Source organism: Syngnathus scovelli, chromosome 3, assembly GCF_024217435.2.
Source record: "Syngnathus scovelli strain Florida chromosome 3, RoL_Ssco_1.2, whole genome shotgun sequence".
Lineage (NCBI taxonomy): Eukaryota > Metazoa > Chordata > Actinopteri > Syngnathiformes > Syngnathidae > Syngnathus > Syngnathus scovelli.
Genome location: NC_090849.1, coordinates 10767998 through 10790047, shown reverse-complemented (window position 1 = coordinate 10790047; position 22050 = coordinate 10767998). Strand labels below are relative to the sequence as shown.

At 39.0% G+C, this 22050-nt stretch overlaps 1 protein-coding gene across 3 annotated transcripts in view; it reads right to left on the bottom strand.

The window, feature by feature from the left end:
- Positions 1 to 3853: 3853 nt before the first annotated feature.
- unc5db (unc-5 netrin receptor Db) overlaps positions 3854 to 22050 on the bottom strand; it is a 174843-nt gene continuing 156646 nt past the window's right edge. For all 3 annotated transcript variants that reach the window (XM_049764214.2, XM_049764213.2, XM_049764215.2), the window contains 5 exons: positions 21043 to 21270; positions 17100 to 17249; positions 14137 to 14301; positions 12319 to 12497; positions 3854 to 5374 (listed from right to left, as the gene is read on the bottom strand). In XM_049764214.2, coding sequence (XP_049620171.1) covers positions 5170 to 5374; positions 12319 to 12497; positions 14137 to 14301; positions 17100 to 17249; positions 21043 to 21270 — 927 coding nt within the window. In that variant the 3' untranslated portion in view covers positions 3854 to 5169. The remainder of the gene's footprint in view (positions 5375 to 12318; positions 12498 to 14136; positions 14302 to 17099; positions 17250 to 21042; positions 21271 to 22050) is intronic.

Sequence of the window (22050 nt, the reverse complement as noted above, 5' to 3'; positions counted from 1 at the left end):
GAATCACCCTGAACAAATGCGAGCAGGGAAGGTTTTTGCAGAAAACCTCTTACAAGATTTTCAAATATGGGTTGACCTGCCAATTGCCTCTCCTTTCAAACGGTGTCCATCGCATTTGCACAATGGAAAGTGAAATTAATTGACAAAAGTCATTGCTTCCATCCTAAATGGATGGGTTATTATTCAAGACATGTGACTGATTTGGAGTTAAATTCTGACGATTATGCTTTAGCACTGTAGATAGACGTGGACTTCACTGGACTCACTCTATGTATTAAATTATGTTAAACAACAACAACGGATCACTTTCAACTGTACATTTATTTCCAAAAGGCTGCATATACATTTGCAAATTCTACTGTACAGAAAACATCCAAAATGTCCATAATGATAGATCCAATATAACACAAAGCTGCCCAGGCATTACCAAACCTTAGATGTTCTGCACTAGAAAAGCTCTGTAGCCTGTTCAATATTATAATTTAAATATGTTTTGACTAAGACCTTTAAATGTTTATCAGTGTGATTATTTTTCTCATCCCCATCTGTACTTTACAACATTCACCATATACAGTAGTTAAACAAGGCACGAGAATAGTGATATGAAGCCAAAGGCCATGCGTGCAGCAAAATAACAGCATGAGAAGAACCGAGTTCGGTGAAAGAAAATAATTCATACAACTTCAAACATGAAACAGATTAGTGTTAGACCAAATCATTATACATAGTGAGAACAAATATATGCATATTTGGATGTCTACTGTCACATTTTATAAAGCCAAGAGACACTGATGACATATCTCAAACACATCTAGAATGAGATCGAATGCTGAATAATACAAGCAAGATGCTCTCAGTGAAACATGAGCCATTAATAAGCTTTTCATTTTGGCAGTTTTGACTTACAGCAAATAAAATAGATCATCTGTCACAGTTAACGAAATTAACCAAAGAAATATTTCACATCAGTTACCTGCCGGTATAAAGTTATTAAAGTAATTATTCATATTTGGGCTGGAAATGCATATTGAGGAAAACGATAACCTTGTCCAGTATACTCTACCAGAAAAGTAATTCACATTATTTAGACACAAAGCAATTTATTCAAAGTCACACCTTGACAAACCACTGACATACTAAACAATCGTACCGTAGTCTGTCAAATGAGTCAACAGAATGTCAACCAATACCATTATTGTTTGAATTATATCTATGAACAAAGAAGCTGAATGACTGTGTTACATGTTGAATTTAATTTTCTTGCAAATATTTAATAAATCTGATTCATATCCTGTGTTTAAAAATGCAACTGATATATGTTACAACACACCATATACCTAATTGTTGGAGCATCTTTACCTATTGAGAAAGACATAAAATAAAACTGAAAAAAAAACAATTGTCTTAAAATTTCACTAAGAAATGTTAGACCTCCTTTTGCCTACATCTTTGTGGATAACCATGACGATTATCTAACTTGAAAGGTAGAATTCCACAGAGGGACAGAACAGTCCGTGTGTCTGTCCCATACGGCCATGCATGCTGAAGAAGGACGAGGTATGAGGAAATACAAAATAAAAAAAAGGACGAATTATGGAGTGATGTAAGTGGGTCTTCATCCATTTCTATCTGGGTCAAGTGCCGCCTAAACTTTCAGTCCGTCCGACAGATCTTCTGCACACTAACAGGACCGTGTATGCGCCATTTAATAAAATTCGTCTTTATCTGTTGAAATTTTTTTTTTTAGTAAACAGAGAGATAATGGACTGGGGACAGAACCGGTGGTGGGAGGACTTTTCAAGGATGGATGGGGATAGGGGGACCATTATACGGAAGGATGCCCAGGTCGTGACAAAATTTGGTTAAGTTCCCACCTCTGGAATTCCAGCTACCCCACAATAATGCTTGGCTTTTTTTAATTAGTCTCCAGCGGTCATTTCCTAGAGAGAAAAAAAATAAAAGGCTTTCATCTGAAGTGCTACTCCAAATTTTTAAGTGCATATTAATAAATTACTAGGTGAAGATGTTTTGACACCGATTGACACTAACTGCAATTACTGATTGCCTGAATAACACTGATGAACCAGGTGTCATACAGGAGCATGCCGCTCCTAGATTCAACTCCATTCATCATGCAATTTAGAAATATCCAAATTACCTATAACTGCAGGGTTATAAATATATCGGGGAGATTGGGGACAATTGTAATATCGGTCTGGTGTAACACAGGTAATTGCTCAGGAACAAGTTTGGAATCACCTCATTCACTTTGCACATGCTTAGGTTAGTCCTTAGTCTACATGTGAAAAAGTATTATACGAACAATACATACCTCATTTTACGGAAGAGGATTAGGCCAGTGAAGAAAAAAAAATGAGGGGTGACAGGATTCTGACTTTTTTTCTCAGAATTCTGATTTTAAAGTCAGAATTCTGACTTTATTCTCAGAATTCTGTCTTTAAAGTGGGAATTCTGACTTCAAAGTCAGAATTCTAACTTTAAAAATAAGGTAAATTGCAACCTTACCACAAGCAAAATCTGACTCATGCATTGGTACAAAATTTAATGTTATTGGTAAAAGAAACGGCCATCCAATCTGTCAGTCGTAGCTACTTGTCAAGCTTCTAATTTGACTACCGACCAACCTCTGCTCCAACTATGAATCAAGGTAATTAAAAAGCCACACTCTCTAGTGAAGAAACGCTGGTTTGGCTGATTTAAGCCCAACAGTTGCTTGAACCTTACCAAAGGTCAGACAACAGAAACTCTCTTTAAAAAAAGGAAGCAGATAACCAATGTTGGGCAATTTATTTCCAACATATAAAACAGTGTATTACTTTAGGTATCTGCATTTGAAGTTATTTTTCTTACAATATTACTGTGTCGTGTAATAAATTACTTGTTATTTTTCTTTAAATCTGTGATTAATTTATTTAATAATGATTTCAGCATTTCCAAAAAACATCTATTAGGAATAATGATTCTCCTTCACATTTCTAAACACTGCTTTTTTTTTTTTGTTTTATTGGGGTTGTTCCGTATTTTGAATATGTTTTGCATTTTCTTTCATGAAACAATGACAGTGATTGGTCTCACAATCCCTCTTCAGCCATGTAAAGTGCTGACCATTTTGTAAAAGTAAAGAAAGTGTTTGGAATTTTGTCGCAATAGGCACGCATCTTGTGAGAGATTTGAATAACAAAGTATTTTCATAGTGATTGTTTCATTTAACCATTATCTTGTCAATATTAGTTCATTTGTCTTGTGGTCTGCACCATTGTAACACACTTAGCAATTTGCTATTTGTAATACTGCAAAAACTAATTGTACAAAGTAATGTGTTACACTCAAGGCCTGACACTGGCAATAATTGACACACGTGTCAAGATGACACTGGAAGGTGAAATGAAAAATAGGGTTGTCACCTCCACAAAATCTTTATTGTAGCTCGTGCACAGTGGTACCTTTTGTACAATTTTATTCTTGTAAAGATTTATAGGTTAGTGTGCTTAAAGTGCCAACATTCTGCAGAACCACATTGATTTTCTTTAAATGTTTTAACAAAACTATTATATATATATATATATATATATATATATATATATATATATATATATATATATATATATATATATATATATATATATATATATATATATATATAATAGTTTTGTGACAAAATCAACAAAGGTTGATTTTACTGTATTTCACTTATAATATCACAATTCATTAGACATGTCTTAGTTTCACTTACACTGAGTCTTATACTGCTGTAATCCAGAACACAAGGCCTAATATTTTTTTGTTAATTTGGAATAATATGCAGGACAAAAAAAGTGCTTTCTGCCTGGAATATGTATATTAAATTTTTGAGTGAATTGATTTTTTTTTTTTTGTGTGTGAAAAACTGTACTAATTGAGTTCTTGCTCTTTAATGTTGGTTTCTTGTTCAGCATTTTTGTGGCATCCTTGAACGATAATTTTTGTGCAAGAAAGCTTGTTGCACTGGGAGCTAAATAACAGTATGTGGTTATTTTGTTGTTGAGTTGAATAGTAGATCATGTATACATGCACGGCCCCTTTCAGTATTTACTGTGTTCGTCCCCGCCTTCAGTCAAAAGAGCTTGGTTAGAGACATAAATGTCAAAAATTTTACAATTGTCGCCGGTCTTACCTATTCATTATTTCAGTCAGTTCTCTGTTAACATAAACTCCCAAAGCCTTTCCTCCTGGGTGAACTTAATTAGTCTGACAAATATAAAAGAAAGAAAAAAAAAAATGGTGAAACCTACATCAGAACATTACTGAGAAGTGACTGTTAGATTATTTAGAGTTTGTCCTTTGACCCCTGCCCAAATTTGCAACAATGTCAAACATTTGGTGGTGTCTAACCATATAGTGAATATATTTTACTTGCGGTTTTGGTAACATCCTGTTACCCCAGTATAAACAGAGATGCATTGAATTCGGTGTGCTCATGTGAAGTCAACATGACAGCTCTTAATGTTGAAATTGGTTGGTAAGTCACAGTCATGCACCCCGACAGCTCTCGGAAATTAACTCATCTCTCTGGCAGTGGAAAAAAAGTGTTATCAGCTATAAAAATGTGGTATGAAAGCACTATCACTGGACAGTAACCATGTCAGATAGTCACACTGTCCATGCTGCCGTAGGACAGATGATACACATAAAGTAGGCCTATATTGTATTTTTTTTTTTATTATACTTTGTATATTAGTCTGAAAATTTTTCGGTTTGCTCTTTGTTGTGAAAAACAAAATCTTCAAGACAGTTTTAAATACAACATTTAAGCATTACATATCTTCGGCCAATAGTATCGCCAGGACATGGTCCATTTCAGTTTTGTTCTCATGCCAATTCAGAAATTACTTGACTTCTTCACCCACCAATCCACTAGGATGAAATACAAGCAAGGAAAATGAAATTATAAACAAAAGAATAATGTGAAGAAGTTGATTAGCATCATTAATAAAAAGTAGAGTAGTAGTTGAATCCACAGCAGGTAAAGCCTAATCTTTCCCTGTTCGGACAGATCAATGTTTCTACATCACTAGTTTGTTATCTGCATTCAGACAGCCTGATGCTCTTCCCTCAGCCTGACTATTGAGATGCCGAGTCCTCTGCTGTACCGTTTGGAAATGTGCATGTTCATCTAAGGCTGCACGCCTGTATTTGATTCAAGTCAGTCTCCTCCTCATCCAGATCCTTGGGGAAACTTTTGGGGTGGATCTTGCCAATTTCTTCAAGGGCACTGGCAAGAGAGTCGAGGTCAGCCGTGTCCTGGTGGCGGGCCTCCCATAGGCACAGGATGATGGCTGAGGGACTCTGCTGTTTTGCAAAATAACCAAGGTTTCTGTTGAGATGCACAAAAAGAATGAATGAATAGAAAAGAATCATCAAGGTTGGGGAGTAGGAAAATTATTAACCGTCCTTTAATATGAATAAACATTTTGGAATAGGCTGGAAGTAGAAATGCGAAAAATCTCTCCTGTGCTACACTGACAATATCCCATCATCATTTGGGACAGCTATTGTATTTACAATTTTACAAAGAGTATACAGCTTTGATCCTCACAAAATGTGACAATGGTAAGAGATTCCATTTATCCATCTATTCATCATCTGAAATTATTATCCTCACATGGGTCACGGGCATGCTGGAGCCTATCCTAGCAGTCCTTGGCCAGTAGGCGGGGGACTCCCTGAATTGATCGCCACACATAATTAAAAAAGCAATCACAGTCAAAATCACACCGACGGATAATTTGCAGTGGGCAACGGGCCTACCACACGTTTTTGGAATATGGGAGGAAAACGAAGTACCCAGAGAAAACCTAAGTAGGCACAGGGAGAACAGGTAAATTCCACACAGGAAGGTCGGAATCGAACATTGCTACTCTGAACTGTCAGGCAGATGTGCTAACCAGTACAGTGGTGCCACCCTTATTCCATTCATCATATCATAATTATTAATCATGGTAATGATAGTTGGCTGGAGACTAACGGGATTTATTGATCATGGTAATGTTAGTTGGATGGAGACTAACAGGACAGTTGCTATAATGGCTTCTTGACATGTTTGTAAACTTGCAATGTATGTTTACAACATGGCAGCAGGCATGCTCTCCCTCTCTCACTGCCCTCCTCTCCCTCTCTCCCTCTCCCTCTCTCTCTCTCTCAAAGGAACTTAAGGAATGTACGTAGTTTATTCAACTACTTCACAGATGTCAGACCTTGATTGACTATATTAGTTCAGTGATTCACAGGAAAAGAACGTACTATATTCACCAAAATTCAACTGATACGTATATACATTTGTAATAATAATTTGTAATGTAATAAACACATTTGATAACAGTTTGGTATGTTACTTCATTTGAAAACTAATGTGCGGTTATTTAATGCATGTGTGTATGTCTGTGTAGCAATAAAGCCGAATCTTTACTAAATTTTCAAGCCATCCATCCATCCATCCATCCATCCATCCATCCATCCATCCATCCATCCATCCATCCATCCATCCATCCATCCATCCATCCATCCATCCATCCATCCATCCATCCATCCATCCACCCACCCACCCACCCATCCATCCATCCATCCATCCATCCATCCATCCATCCATCCATCCATCCATCCATCCATCCATCCATCCATCCATCCATCAAATCCATCTTCTTCCGCTTATCCGGGGTCGGGTCGCGGGGGCAGCAGCTTCAGGAGGGACTCCCAGACTTCCCTCTCCCCAGCCACTTCATCCAGCTCATCCCAGGGGATCCCAAGGCGTTCCCAGGCCAGCTGAGAGACGTAGTCTCTCCAGCGCGTCCTGGGTCGTCCCCGGGGTCTCTCACCGGTGGGACATGCCCGGAACACCTCCCCAGGGAGGCGTCCAGGAGGCATCCTGATGAGATGCCCGAGCCACCTCATCTGGCTCCTCTCAACGTGGAGGAGTAGCGACTCTACTCCGAGTCTCTCCCGGATGACTGAGCTTCTCACCCTATCTCTAAGGGAGAGCCCGGACATCTTGCGGAGAAAACTCATTTCGGCCGCTTGTATTCGGGATCTCGTTCTTTCGGTCACGACCCATAGCTCGTGACCATAGGTGAGGGTAGGAGCGTAAATCGACCGGTAAATTGAGAGCTTTGCCTTTTGGCTCAGCTCTCTCTTCACCACAACGGACTGGTACAGGGTCTGCATTACTGCCGACGCTGCACCGATCCGCCTGTCGATCTCGCGCACCATCCTCCCCTCACTCGTGAACAAGACTCCAAGATACTTGAACTCCTCCACTTGGGGCAGGATCTCATCCCCGATCCGGAGAGGGCATTCCACCCTTTTCCGATCGAGGACCATGGACTCGGATTTGGAGGTGCTGAATTGAGAGCTTTGCCTTTTGGCTCAGCTCTCTATTTACCACGACGGACCGGTACAGAGTCCGCATTACTGCCGACGCTGCAGGTTGCTGCAGACAGAGTATTGAATCTTGTTTTCTAAAAGCAAGAGTCGTCACTTCCGCCCACGTCGCCGTTGGCTCTCGATCGTCGCTCTTCGGACACAAAGTATGGCAGCGGACCAAGAGGTTTGTACGGCTTTGTGCACCAACTGCACCCTTCTCTTAGAGAGGTTGTCTCTGCTAGAGGGACGTGTCCGCCAGTTAGAGCAGAATAGTGCGATAACAGTAGTTGTGGCGGACACAGACGCGGGCTGTAGTCAGCTCGCTAGCCCGGTTAGCATTAGCCCCAAGCGGCTTGCTAATCGCGATGAGCCAGGTAAGACGCATAGCCGTCCAAAGTCATCTCAGTCTACTGGCCCTCGCACTTTGGTCATAGGTGACTCCATTACCCGAAACATTACGCTTAAAAATCAAGCCACGGTAATGTGTATTCCTGGGGGCAGAGCAACCGACATAGAAGCTAATCTTAGGGAGCTGACTCGGAATAGGCCTAGTCAACAGCGTAGTTCCACCAACACTAGCTACTCGGACATAGTGATACACGTCGGCTCCAATGATGTTAGGATGAGGCAATCAGAGATCACAAAGAAAAACATAGCGAGGACATGTGATCTTGCCAGAAAGATGAGTCGGCATCGAGTATTTGTCTCTGGCCCCCTGCCTGGGAGAGGCACTGATGAGAGGGTTAGTAGATTAGTCTCCCTTAATCGATGGATGGCTGGGTTCTGTAAAAAGCAGGGACTGTATTTTATAGATAACTGGTCCTCCTTCTGGGGCCGCCCTGACCTGCTGAGGAAGGATAGCCTTCACCCTAACCGTGAAGACACCTTCACTCTTTCTAGGAATATAGATTACTGTTTGAGCCACTCATGACAGGTCACTTTAGAGCAGGCCAGGGCACAGGTGATTGGACCACCTGTGAGGATGGGTTTGGAGTCTGTTAAGTTAAAGTTAACTAGCGCTAGGCTAGACTTTCAGCATACACATAGCTCCTCGTGTTGACTAGACCATCAAACTCCCACGGTCGTTTCATCCCACCGCGCTAATAAACTTTTGAGAGGTGATGTTAGGCCTAGAGAACACAATTTTACTCGCATCCCGTTTAAAAATCCTTCGATAGATACGCACCCTGATCGACCGATTACACTTAAACTCGGTTTTATGAATATTAGATCGCTTCATACGAAAGCAGTTCTCGTTAATGACCTTATCACGGAACATAATCTAAACGTTTTTGGTCTTTGCGAGACCTGGTTAAAACCTAATGAACTGCTGCCACTTAACGAGGCCTCACCTCCAAATTTTGTGAGCTCGCATGTGGCGCGTCCTCGAAAAAAGGGTGGGGGTGTCACCCTCATCTCAAATTCTGAGCTTAGATTTAGGCCTCGCTCAATTCACGTATTTAAAACATTTGAAGTTCTCATTGTGCGATCCACTGCTTTACCGTCATTCTATCTTGCTGTTATTTACCGTCCACCCGGGGCTTACTCTGGTATCCTGGATGAATTTTCAGAATTTGTGGCTGATCTGACAAATGCAGATAATATAGTTATCACGGGTGATTTCAACATCCACATGAATTCACCGTCGGAACCACTGACTTTGGCATGTCAGACTTTAATCGATACGTTTGGTTTTACGCAAGCCGTACAGGCAGCAACGCATAAGAATGGAAATACCTTAGATTTGGTATTATCCCGGGGACTAGCAACCTCAAATATAGCAGTACTGCCATACACTACTGTTTTGTCTGATCATTTCTTAATAAAATTTGAAATTTTAGTTCCTTGTCAAAGACAAGAGAGCAGTCAGAATTATAGCAGCCGTAATTTTAACTCCATGACTGCAACTGTGCTATCTGAGTTACTGTCGCCGGCAACCGCCATGTTTCCCGCATACAGCGGCTCTATTGATAATCTTACAAATGAATTTAATGCGACATTATTAAAAGCCATCGACTCTGTGGCGCCGCTACGTCTAAAAACTCGCCGTAGATGGCCAACTCTGTGGTTCACAGATGAAACACGTACGCTTAAACAATTATGTAGAAAGCCTGAGCGCAGATGGCGTTTAACCAAACTTAAGGTTTTCCATCAGGCATGGAAGGACAGCCTCCTGAAATATAAAGATGCGCTTATCTTAGCAAAAACTCGTTATTTTCGCAAGTCATTAATCTCAATAAAAATAATCCTAAATACCTATTTGATACAGTGGCAAAGCTAACTCTGCGCCAGCCGACCCCCCATAGCTTCACTGCTAAAAAAAAAAAAAAAAAAAAAATTCTTGACTGCTCATTTTAAGATGAAGGACGATGACGTGAGCAGCAGAGAACATCTAATGTCTAATTTCCAAATAAGTTTAATCACACTGTTACTTGTCAATAAGTCTGTCAAAATAACACAAAATCACGCCGCCATCTCCTTTCCATTTTGAAGTGTGTGTGTGTTTGTGTGTGTGTGCCAATACAGTGTGAAAAGGGCTTTACTGCTGCTGGTTTTCCCTACGGCTGGCTTGTGACCAGTCCAGGGTGTAGTACCAATGTTGACTGTGGAGGACAGGCAGTACTGAAAATGGATGCATGCAGGATATCATTTCTCTGTAGGCTATGGTTCTACAGAATCACATCTTTGCTTCAAATGCTATGATTATTTTTACACCCTAGCATGATGTACATGTTATAGATGATTTTGTCACCTACCTTCTTTTATTCCACTTTATCTATTCATTACATTATGCTGCTGTTGTTTCACTGGTCCATAAGCACAAAAACTGCTAGTATCTATATTTTTTTCTGTGCAAATCCTGTCTGAGACTCTCCCAGAACATAAATATAGAGCTGCACCTTTGCATAATTGGTTCTCTTTAAATGCTGTGAGTGGCGTAATTACAGTGGGATTTTCATCATCTAATTAGGATCTCAAGGATTAAACATGTTGATAATTATATGCAAATAAACCTTCCAACATAGATTTCCTAGCTGTAATAAGAAGTTGAGAAGATATTTAAAGAAGTACAAGTTGTTGATTAAGACCTCTAAGAGTCTTGAGATTTTACGGGAAAACTGAATTTATTAAATTCAATGACCGGTTAAAATTTAATTAACAAAAAAATAAATAAAAATAATTTAAAGATATGCACGTCCCACTAAATATCTATGGGCAAAACTCAGTACAAAGTAAACGTGACTGAGGCTCACTATGATTAAACAATGCATTAATTTAAACTGAAATAAACGGTATGCTCCTGTAAACATGCATTACCATGATTTAAAAACAAATCTAAACTATGATCTCTTAACAAAGGGAGAAAAGCTGCATTTCATAGATTTCAGAGTAGTACCGAAAACTAAGGAGCCTTTCCTCTTGCCGCGTCAATGTGTAATGCAAAAATAGTCCAGTGGAGGTCAGTGTTTCACTGCAACTGATTAGAACGCCCCAAAGAGAATGCCAAGTTAAAAGGCTGCAGCCTTTGTCTGATCAGATGCAATCCAAACCTTTCATCCAGCAGTGCACGGAGAGGAAATCTTATCTAGATAATTTGGTACCTCAAAAAAATCGAAGATAGCGGCCCCTCATGAACCGCAGAGCAGGAGATTAGAGCCACCACAATCCAAAACCCAGCAAAAAACATTGAGGAGCTAAGTGACCATAACAATCGAAGCTCTCCTCATTTGTTCCGGATTCACAAAACACACAAGCGCAACCATATCAGTACATTCTGTAATTTTGAAGTACACGTACTTGACATTTTATCAGGCACACATTGGTCATACTAAATGTTGACGTTGTCATTAACATGATGCTTAATATGGGAATGTGTCTTTGTGGTGATGTTAGTCACAACTGGATTTTATTATGTTGGTGAAATAATTTTTGATACGGAGCACGTCTTGCCTCTAGTGAGGTAAATCAGTGAGGGTTTGTAATAGTTTGGGATTTTTCACGATAGTTTTTTTCCCCTCATTTTGACATTTAGGTTTAATGAGGTACAGGTTTGTAGTTTTTATTTATTCACAAATGTGTCAGTTTAGTGTAGTTTTGTAGTTTCTGTTTATGGAATGTTTATTGAGTTGCAAGATCTAAAATAAAATGTCACTAGGTCTTGTGTAATAAAATACACTACAATTCTCAAATGACTGTTTGATCTTCCTTCTTCTGTACAGATGTATTACAATGCCAAAACGAATATCTTTAAAATGAACCCGAAAGCTCATGTATTATATTTAGGGCCAAAAACGAACCTATACACTATGATACAAATAAAATTTGGTCAGTTTTATGACCTTAAGATGTAATTTGAGTTTTTATTTTTTTATTTTGGAAAGTATTTTCACGTTTTACTTTAACCTGAATGTTTTTTTTTTCATTTTTAGTTTTGGTTAATTTGTTTTTATTAACTATAATAACCTTGATGCAGGCGATGCCCTGTGTGAGTCACCTGATTAAGGTATTCATTTGTTCGATCCATTTTCTATACTGTTTGTCCACAAATAGACAGGGGCCAATTTCATCTGATTTTTCATTGACACGAAGGACTGACCAGGAGCCAATCGCACTGCATGATATACTGCAACTTTATTTTTCACTCTATAGTATTTCATTTATGATACAAAAACTTCAAACAAATAATGTCACTGTTCAACAGTATGAGTTAATGTGATCTAAAATGTCTGTATTCTCTCTGTATAATATGCACTCTGAGTATTTTAACAACAAATGAAAGTACATTTGCTTATTGGATGCATATAAGTTTGAAACATTCTCGTCAGGAAAAACAAACCTTATAAATGTGACATGATCGCAAGACAACGAGCACATCAAATGCAAAAGAGGCAGGTGGCTTACCGATCTAAATGGAGTTTGTGGGCTAAGAGTTGCCAGTCCTTGCCCTTGGCGTTGGCAGTGTCAAAGGTGGCGCAAATCCTCTGGCGGATGGATAAGGGGATTTTGAAAGCCCTGGGCCCCGTCTGAGAGGTGATGGTGCAGTCCGTCTGCATGAAAATTGGAACCAATTCCTTTTCAGTCTGAGGAAAAAGAAGTGGGGGCCAAGCACGTTTTAATCTGTTAGATGATTTATTTTTTAAATATTGCAACGCAACATTACACTATCATACAGGATATGATGTGATCAAATAATGTGTACGCTTCAAATATATGATTTCTACTTTCTTTTTCTGTTCGAAGACTAGATTGCCAAAATGATCTTTTTAGTGATACGTACATACTCCTTTAAAAAGATATTTTTAACACTTTTCACATATTTTTGTCTTGAGAGTTGCAATCCTAGGATGAATGTCTCTCTGCTTGTCACAGTAAACACGCAGACCAACAGTGTTCCATGTGTGCAACAGTAACATAGTCATGCATTCCCTTCTTACTGTTTAAAAAGCCCCAAACCACTTGACTTGCATTTTTAAAAATAAACTTGCATGGCTATTATTTGCAAGTATGAATAACTATCATTGGCACACAGCATAAGAATTCCACAAAACATTTACCTGAGAGAAATATATTTGTCCACGATATAGTATGAATGTAGAAAATTAACCCGTCTGTACAATTTATGTGGCATTTTTGTTTGGTTCAAATGTAAATATCTATATATGGCATATATGTACCAATCTGTTAAAAAAAATCCTATTCATTATTTTGTTGATGCACTAACACATTGCATATTACCATGACAGAGAGATATTTTTGAAGCAGCGTGAGGAAGAATGTGTGCTACCTTAAATTTGCTATTTAGAACAGGCATCATAGTTTGTCCTCTTTGTTGTATTTTCCGCACTATAAGGCGCACCTAAAAACCTCATATTTTCTCAAAAGCCAACAGTGCGCCTTATAATCAGGTGTGCCTTATATATGGACCAATATTGAGCCACTACAGCAGGTGTGTCCAAAGTCCGGCCTGTGGGCCAAATGTATATATCTTATATATGGACAAAGTTTTAAAATGGGCCATTCATTGAAGGTGCGCCTTATAAATCCGGTGCGCGTTATATATGGACAAAGTTTTAAAATGGGCCATTCATTGAAGGTGCGCCTTATAATCCGGTGCGCCTTATAGTGCAGAAAATATGGTCATATAATTAACATATAAGTAGTGCTGTGGGTCGAAAAATATTTTGTTTCCTTGTCACATTTGACAAAGCATCCATCTACTGAGGATGATGAAAGCTTGGCAGTGTTGAAAGCCACGGGGCAAGATAAGCATGTAAGTGAGCGACTCTGAAGACACACTTGTGAGCAGACGAGTATCATTCTCCTCTGCCGAAACAGCCGCTTGTCAAGGTGCTCTTGAATAAGGATTTCAAACTCCTAGCTGCTCTAGTGGAGCTGCTCAGCCGCTGACAGAAGATGCTTGTTACGCTGAGAAGCTCCCGGGTGTTGATGCATGCCAATGTGAAAGTAGTCATTTTCTGTTCAAAGTAGCTCTCTGAATAAAGATTAGTACATTGATGGAAATTGTTAGATTGCTGTTATGTATTGAACTATATAAGTTTAGGGCAAAACATAATGGTGTCCTCACTCTATTAATATCCGACGCGAGCTCAGGAGAGCTCATCCTGCTGACAGTGGAAACACTGCAGGAAGGTTACACAAAGGTTGAGCAAGAAAGTCCACTGTCCCGTCTGTCTCCCGCCTGCAGACGAAGTGGCTCACCTTGCCAACAGCTGTGTAAACCTGCAGAATCTGTTCGTGGCCTTTGACCTGCCGCACGCTGATTTTGCAGGAGAGCTGGGTCGTGGCGGGACTGTATCTCTCCAGGGAGAAGGCACAGTGCAGAGGCTGCTGGTTGCTGCACCACACTTGGGCAAAGGAGAATTCCTGCCAGTAACATATAGTGACAGAGTATGTTAAAAACATGACTCAGCTCTCAATCCCATACTGACTCACACATCAGATCCAGAAATGCGAGTTGTCCCCCCCCCCCAACAAAAAAAAAGGTTGAGGTTACATGTTTGGCAATCAAATCAGTTAATTAAAAACAAAGATTTTGTATGAATATGAAATGCACAACACACTTGCTGCATTGTTCTACAGTTCAGCGATCAAATTTTGGCTCTGACCTGCCTGTGCTGAAATGAATAGTCTATATTGTCTTCTTAAGTGTAAGTTTGTACAGTAATTGTCTAAACTGTGAACGTAGGTGTGAGTGGCTGTTTGTGGACATGCGTGCTGCGATTGACCATTTGACCTGACCAGATGGTCCAGGGTACTGCGCTCCTCATCAAATGAGAACAAGTGCTATAAAAATGGATGGATGAAGGATGAGTCTCAGGAGAGCAGGATTTTCACCGAGAGATCATTTTAACATTACATACGTGTGTACTGCTGATATATAATAAGAGTCGGTTTTTAATGGCTCTTGAAAGATTGATTTCATTTATATTTAATTTCTGGAGAGCGAGCATATCTCTATGTCTTTGACCTCTTCAGGATTCTATCGTCACCAAATCTGCATACTATTATGTGACCTGCCACTTACTCTCAGAGGAGACTGTATTAAACGTGTTGACCTGCGTTCTTGCTGAAGACCCGAACCTTCTGATTTTGATCTTCACTGCACGGCATAGCACAAAACAGCCGATAATATTCAGGGAGAGGTAGGGGGGAGGTGTGGAAAAGAGCCGAAAAGCTCTTCAGCACTAAAAGCTGACTTGTCGTATGCCACAATGCTCGGCTATTATTCTACAGCTGCTCCACAAAGCGAGGCGTGTCTGTTGTCCCGAGGCTCTCATAAATAAAGCTGTTGAGAAGGCGGATGACTTTGAAGCACAGACCTTTCGTCCTGCATTCACAGTAATTTTTTGACTCAGAATACAGCTCAGCAGCTCTGCAAATTTCTTTCACAGGTAAAAAAAAAAGTAATAAATAAAACAGTGGCGGTTGAGTGCAGCAGTCTGTCCTACTTATTAGATACCGCGTGACTTTGATCCTGAAAAGGAAAGGTGGGTAAGAGCAAGATTCATATTAGAGCTGGAATTTTTAACTATGCAGTTGCCGAGTAGTGATAATCACAGCCAATCAACTGCCACATGTATGTTTTGAAAATGCAAATATGCGTCGTTGCAGTATGCACGAACACTGGCATTGCAGCAAGACATATTTAGAATATTACACCCTTGAACAATTATCATCTAAGAGGCTAATTTGCTGTATTTGTTTGGGTCAGCTGTTTATAAATGCATCTAATGTTGATACAGCAGTCAGGTAGAATTTTGCAGATAAAAGTGTTTTAAAATTAACAGCTCTGCTTAATGTGTTCAGAATGGCAGCAAATAAGCTAGTCAGCAACTGTATTTTCATTTGGACAGCCCAAAAAAAAATAAAAATAAAAAATAAATAAATAAAAAAAATCAATGCACTATTGCCCTTAAATTCAAGAGGCGGGTGCCTTGTTCAAGGACACCTTAGCAGTAGTCAGCAAGCATAGTATCTCTCCACCAACTAGCTGCAGAGATGTCAGAATAATCATTTGTTTTTCACAGCAAACAGCTTCTGTCAAGGCTTTATCTTGTACCGCTTTGTTCCCTTTCATTCCTTCTACTGTTGTCTTTAAACAGCGTTGACTTTGGCGACAATCACAGTTAGACAGCAAGAACTAGCATCTGCTGGTAGTTGCTGACAGTGACTATATGCATGAAAGACAGTTGGATCATATGAAGGAGTTCATCTGATATGTATTTTGATAACGCCTCACTTTTTAAAATTTTAATTTTAAAATGAATGAATTAATTAAATACACTACTTAAACACATTACATCAATGCCCAGTGTAAAATTTATGCCACATTAGTTATAACCAAAACATTTTAATGCTTGTAATGTAACTTCAAATTTCCCTTCAAAATATTTACCAAAAATAATTCTGAACATTTGCCAGCTCTGGGTCCTGTACGCATTTAGTGTAGCACTCTGGAGTGCCACAGATATGAGTGGCCGCAGTAGTAAAACTATTTCTGTGATATGTGTGTAAATCTTGATTTAAGACTTATTTCCCCATTTTTGCATTTGATTAAACCACACGTGGTATGCAACTAGTATTTTGCCATGCCTCACTCATTTATGGCACGTATACTTTTTAGTTTATCGTATTTTCTGGACTATAAGGCACACCGGACTATATGGCGCACCTTCAATGAATGGCCCATTTTAAAACTTTGTCCTTATATAAGGCGCACCGGACTAAAAGGTGCACCATTAATGCATCATGTCAGATTTTTAATCCAAATCAAATCATTCTCCAATTTATCTTTTTTATTTCAACTTCAGACACAACAAATTACTTTATAATCACAAAATAATGATCCATAGTCTTTTTGATGCATGATTCATAGTCTTCAGCGGGCCACTTATGATTTCATGACACAATGCTTCAGGCCAGTTTAAATTTAGGAATTTGGTCCATATGTAAGGCGCATCGGACTATAAGGCACACTGTCGGCTTTTGAGGAAATTTTAGGTTTTTAGGTGCGCCTTATAGTCTGGAAAATACGGTAGTGGTGTACCATGAGATCTTTCCAATGTGAAATATGCTCCTTTGCATTTGGGAAACACTGCAGTGTATATTATTTTATGATTACTATTGATTAGGTATAATTTGTCAGTTCCGGTGATCATTACCTGACAGGTGGTAAAGGGTTTGATGCTCCACAAGAACTGAGGGACATCCTGGATAGACACCTGCAGGCTGAAGGTGTTTGCTCGAAAAGGCAACATCTTTGGCTCCTCGAGGAGCTGACCGCCTCTGCTCTTTTCTGCTGCCACCACTCCCTGGGTGGCAAACGGGAAGAAATGTGTAAAAGAAAGATAAGTGGTGAAGATCAGGAAAGCAAGTAAGATGAAAGAAATAGTAGACAATTTTGCATACCAGTACAAACACCTGTTGTCAACCCTTTTTTGATCAAATTTGCTTTTTGTCTGATCGCAAATTTTCATTTTTAAGTGTGACTGACAGATTTCCACATTAACAAATCCTCCAACTTGCGCTCTCCATTAGCATCACATTTGCAAGACCCTACAGAGTAAAATGAAGCTTGTATTTCATGGTGTTGAAACATTTGCATGAGCATGTCAATGGTAAATAAATGTCTGTCTCCCACATTGAAGTTGCGATGATGACAGATCACTTTGTTGTCGCTTGCAGGTGATTACTTATCATCACTCTTGAGTGTCCCAGTGAGATGGTTTCATGTCTGGCCTGTCTCTCCTAGGACATCTCAATGATTACAAACACAATTCTAATTGATATAAGGTCACACAGATTGAGATCCTGCACAAGAACACAGTGGGCTACTCATGAGAGTGTACTTACCGTATTGGCCCGAATATAAGATGGTGTTTTTTGCACTGAAATAAGACTGAAAAGTGGGGGTCATCTTACATTCGGGGTCCAGACAATATACCCATTCACACCGCTAGATGGTGCTAGATGTCTTTAAACTGAATGGTGAACTTAACTCCCCAGGCCAAAGCGAACCCCTGTCACGAAAAATAAAAATAAAAATAGCGGTACCACAAAGAAGAAAAAAAAATAGCGGTATGAAAGAAATGAGAAGAAAATAAGAGAAGAGATAACAGAAAATGGAAAAACCAGAAGCCATTCATTTACAAATGTGATTGCACTTTAGTTTACATATTTAAATGTTCAGATATTAAGATGTGGTAGACAGTTTTTGCATGATTTGAATGAGGCAAAATAACATGCTTTTTCTCTCAAATATATTGTTATAATAATTTGTTTCAGATGTGCTGTTATTATTTTCTGTAAGAAAATTAAATTTAGTGTTCAAAAAGTCTTGATTCAAACTCGAGTCTTGAAAAAGAGGGGGTCATCTTATAATCAGGGTCGTCTTATATTTGGGCCAACACGGTATTTTTTTTGTTTGGAAGAATGTGCCTGAGGCAAATTGAATTCTGTCATTTCACCGGGCATGAAATATAGCAACTATTGCTAAACTTTGATTGAAAATTTCAAGTTGAAAACAAAAGTAAAATGACATCTAGGAAACTGGAGCGTAGGGTGTCTTTTCTGCAATACAGTGATCCCACACCTTTGACAAATGCACTACTTCACGGCTTTATAAGTGACGAAAGAACTGCGTTTAAACACGATAGTGTTTGGCTCTGAGCAATGTGTGTCACTGCGGACAAGCTCAGGAAGCGAGGCAGTATAACCCTGTGTAACAAAGAGGAAAAAGGGAAAAGGGAGACTGGAAGGCCAGCAGAGCAGGTGCACAAGGCGACAGTTTATTGATCAACGTTTGATCTGTATACAATTATTTGAGAAAAGTATTCCAATGGTACTATATTTCAAATAATGACTGCGTGACCATGTTATGACTGTACGGTACATTGCCTCATTCAGCAGGATCTATTAAATATATTCTAAAGCAGTCAATAAGAGACTGGAGAGTAGTCTTAAAAGAAAATTCCTCACAATGCACAGTATCAGCCTTTATTTTTCATATCTTAAAAAAATCCCCTCATAGTTGTTTATATTAGTAAATTAGGCTTCCTGCGGAACCAGAAAGCAGTGTGTGGTTACTACAACTTGGAAAACACACAACAGAGTTGCGGTGTTAGGCAGACAAGAACCCAAGGGATGCTCACACGTCTGGCGTCTGCTTGAAAGGCATAAACCAAATTCAGAAAGCCAGCTGCTGCTGATGGCTCTGACATGACATGGTCACAGGGAAGAATGCGTCACACGGCTGAGCTTTCCTGTTTAGTGGAATCTCTCAAGGGATCATGAGGAACCTGATTTCCCAGTTGTTCACTTAAGGGATCGCAATGCTGCAAACGCCTCTAATCTAGGATGCCGAAAAACAAATCAAGTCAAACATGATAACAATATGAGTATTGATTAACATTTGACTGGAAATGATTTTAGCACAGAGATTTCAAGTATTAAGTCTGTCAAACTGTAACACAATCAATGGAGCAGTGTTTTATTTTTCATTTCCACTTACCAGGAAAAATAGTATTTACCGTATTTTCTGCACCATAAGGCGCTTCATGTTAAAAGGCGCAGACTTTTCTGTATTTAATCCACATTATAGGGTGCATGCATGCCATGACTTAAAAAAAAAAAAAAAAACGTCATGGGAGCAAGGCAGTCAGTTCCGTTGTATTTTATTCTACTATTTAATCACGTACTGTATTGTACTCACATTGTTAATCAAAATTGATACGCAAATCCATCAAAATCCTCATCTTCTGCATCCAAATCAAACAGGTGGGCAAGTTCGCCATTAAACATGCCAAGTTCCCTCTCGTCATTATCTTGTCGTTGTCACGTTGCTCTTCTGCAATGATCCTGGCTTTCCAGAAAGCTCTAATTGTGCCTTGTAAGCATGTCTCTTTGTCTGTGCCATTTTAGAGGGTCCTAATGCAATTTGCTTTGCACAAACGATAGTATTTATTTATCAATGGCGGCGGAGGTACGTACTCTGCGTGTTACGTACAATCCTCCGACTGTTTTTTTTTTGCCCCGATCCACGTAAAATGTAGTGTCCTCTGATTGGTTCATCGGGTCTACATATTGCGCCTGTATAATACGTCTCTCTGTGGCGGAAGCCACCCAAAACAACTATACAAATTTGCGCAAATGATAGTATTTATTTATCAATGATGGCGGAGGTACCTACTCTACGTGTTACGGACAACTCTGATTGTTTTTTTGCCCCAATCGACGTAAAACGTAATGTCCTCTGATTGGTTCATCGGGTCTACATATTACACCTGTACATTACGGAAGCCACACTAAACGACTTCACAGATTTTGGAATTCGATCCACACAAAAGGCATAACTTATTAAAAGGCGCACCTTCGTTTTTTGAGAATATTAAAGGCTTTCAAGTGCGCCTTATGGTGCGGGAAATGCGGTAATTACTGACTAATAAAAGTTTTCCAAGTTGGACATCCAATCCACAAAACAGCATAACAATACCTAGTTGACAGAAGAATAGATGGGGTACATTAGAAAAAAAACGTTTGAATCAGATATTCGTATTTGATTTAAAAACGTCATTGGATCAAATCCTTAAAATATATCATGATACGTATTGAATAATTATTTATTAGAGATGATTTTTTCCGATGAACCGAACCGTACCATATCGAATAAAATTGAAATCTGACTGAATTGAGTCAAATCGTTCCAGAAAAAAGTTTGAATCAGATATTCGTGTTTGATTTAAACACATTATTGGATCAAACCCTTAAAATATATCATGCTACGTATTGAATCATTATTTGAGATTTTTTTTTCCCGATGAACCGAACCGTACCATATCAAATGAAATTGAAATCTGACTGAATCGCGTCAAATCGTTCCACTTTTAAATGAACCAATCTTGAATCGTATCACACCCCATGTATTGATATACATATTGAATTGTCATTTACATGAAAATTGAAGTGCTGGTGTTTTGATTTCCATAAGTGAAGAGTGATGGCTTGTAAACAGCGCCACCCATAGAAATAGGTCTGAAATTTATCCCAAACAGTTTCTACTAGTTCTTTGCTTGATGGATGTGTGCAATGAAAAAAAGATTTCCCCACCTGAAAGGCATGGGGTGTATCATCCACACAATACACCCGCAGGCTGTAGTTCATGGAAGTGCCCTCCATGTTCCCAAACACAGCCAGCTTCAGCCTCTTGATGGCAGTCTGTGTCAAGGGCTCGCCCACGAGTACGTAGGAACCAGGCTGGTTGAGCAGCAGGTGGCAGCTTGTGGTGTCCATTAGGCAGTAACAAGAAGTGGACTCATCCTCCACCAACATTACCTCCTGAGAAGAGAACATTGTCGGTTTTAACCTTTTATAAAGGTATGTCTCTATTTTGTGACCGTGAACCTTATCCACACTACAATTAGTCTGCAATCCTTAAATATTATTTTCATATCACAATGACTGTTTAGATTTACATCCACATTCAAATTAAGACAATAGAAGAGATTATTTTATATTTCAATTAGTTTATCTAAATTGCTATGCAACAATTATAAAAACTTTCAAGAAGGGTCAGTTTCTAAGAAGTGTATTGCTTTTATGTTATATATTATTTTTGCAGTCCTAAATTGTACTGTGATTCAGAATCCAGAATAAGGAGGATTTACATTCAAAATACCTGTGGAGCTAAAAAGATAAATCAAATTTGATCCATTAAGAAAAACTGCACACATTTTTTGATAGATGCGTTTTAAATCAAGCTTATAATAGCTCGCCAAACCTATTTGTCGAGAATTGATTTGGAGACTTTATCGATTGGGATATACATATATGGTAAGGTAACATAATATATATGTAGCTCCAGGGGTCTTAGGCATTTATTTTATGCTTGTAAGTTTGAGCCGCTGACAGCTGTACAGGGATGATGAAATCTTTCATCAATTGATGTGTTTCAATCAGGGTATTTAAATGTGCGAGTAGCTCTGTCCGTTCAGAATGTTCCAGAAACCGGAATATTGATGTTAACCCATATATTGACTGCATGTAAACTTAGTGATTGTGATGAATCTGAGTCACTCTTGCAATTTTCCGGCATCAATACTGACGGAAGGTATACGT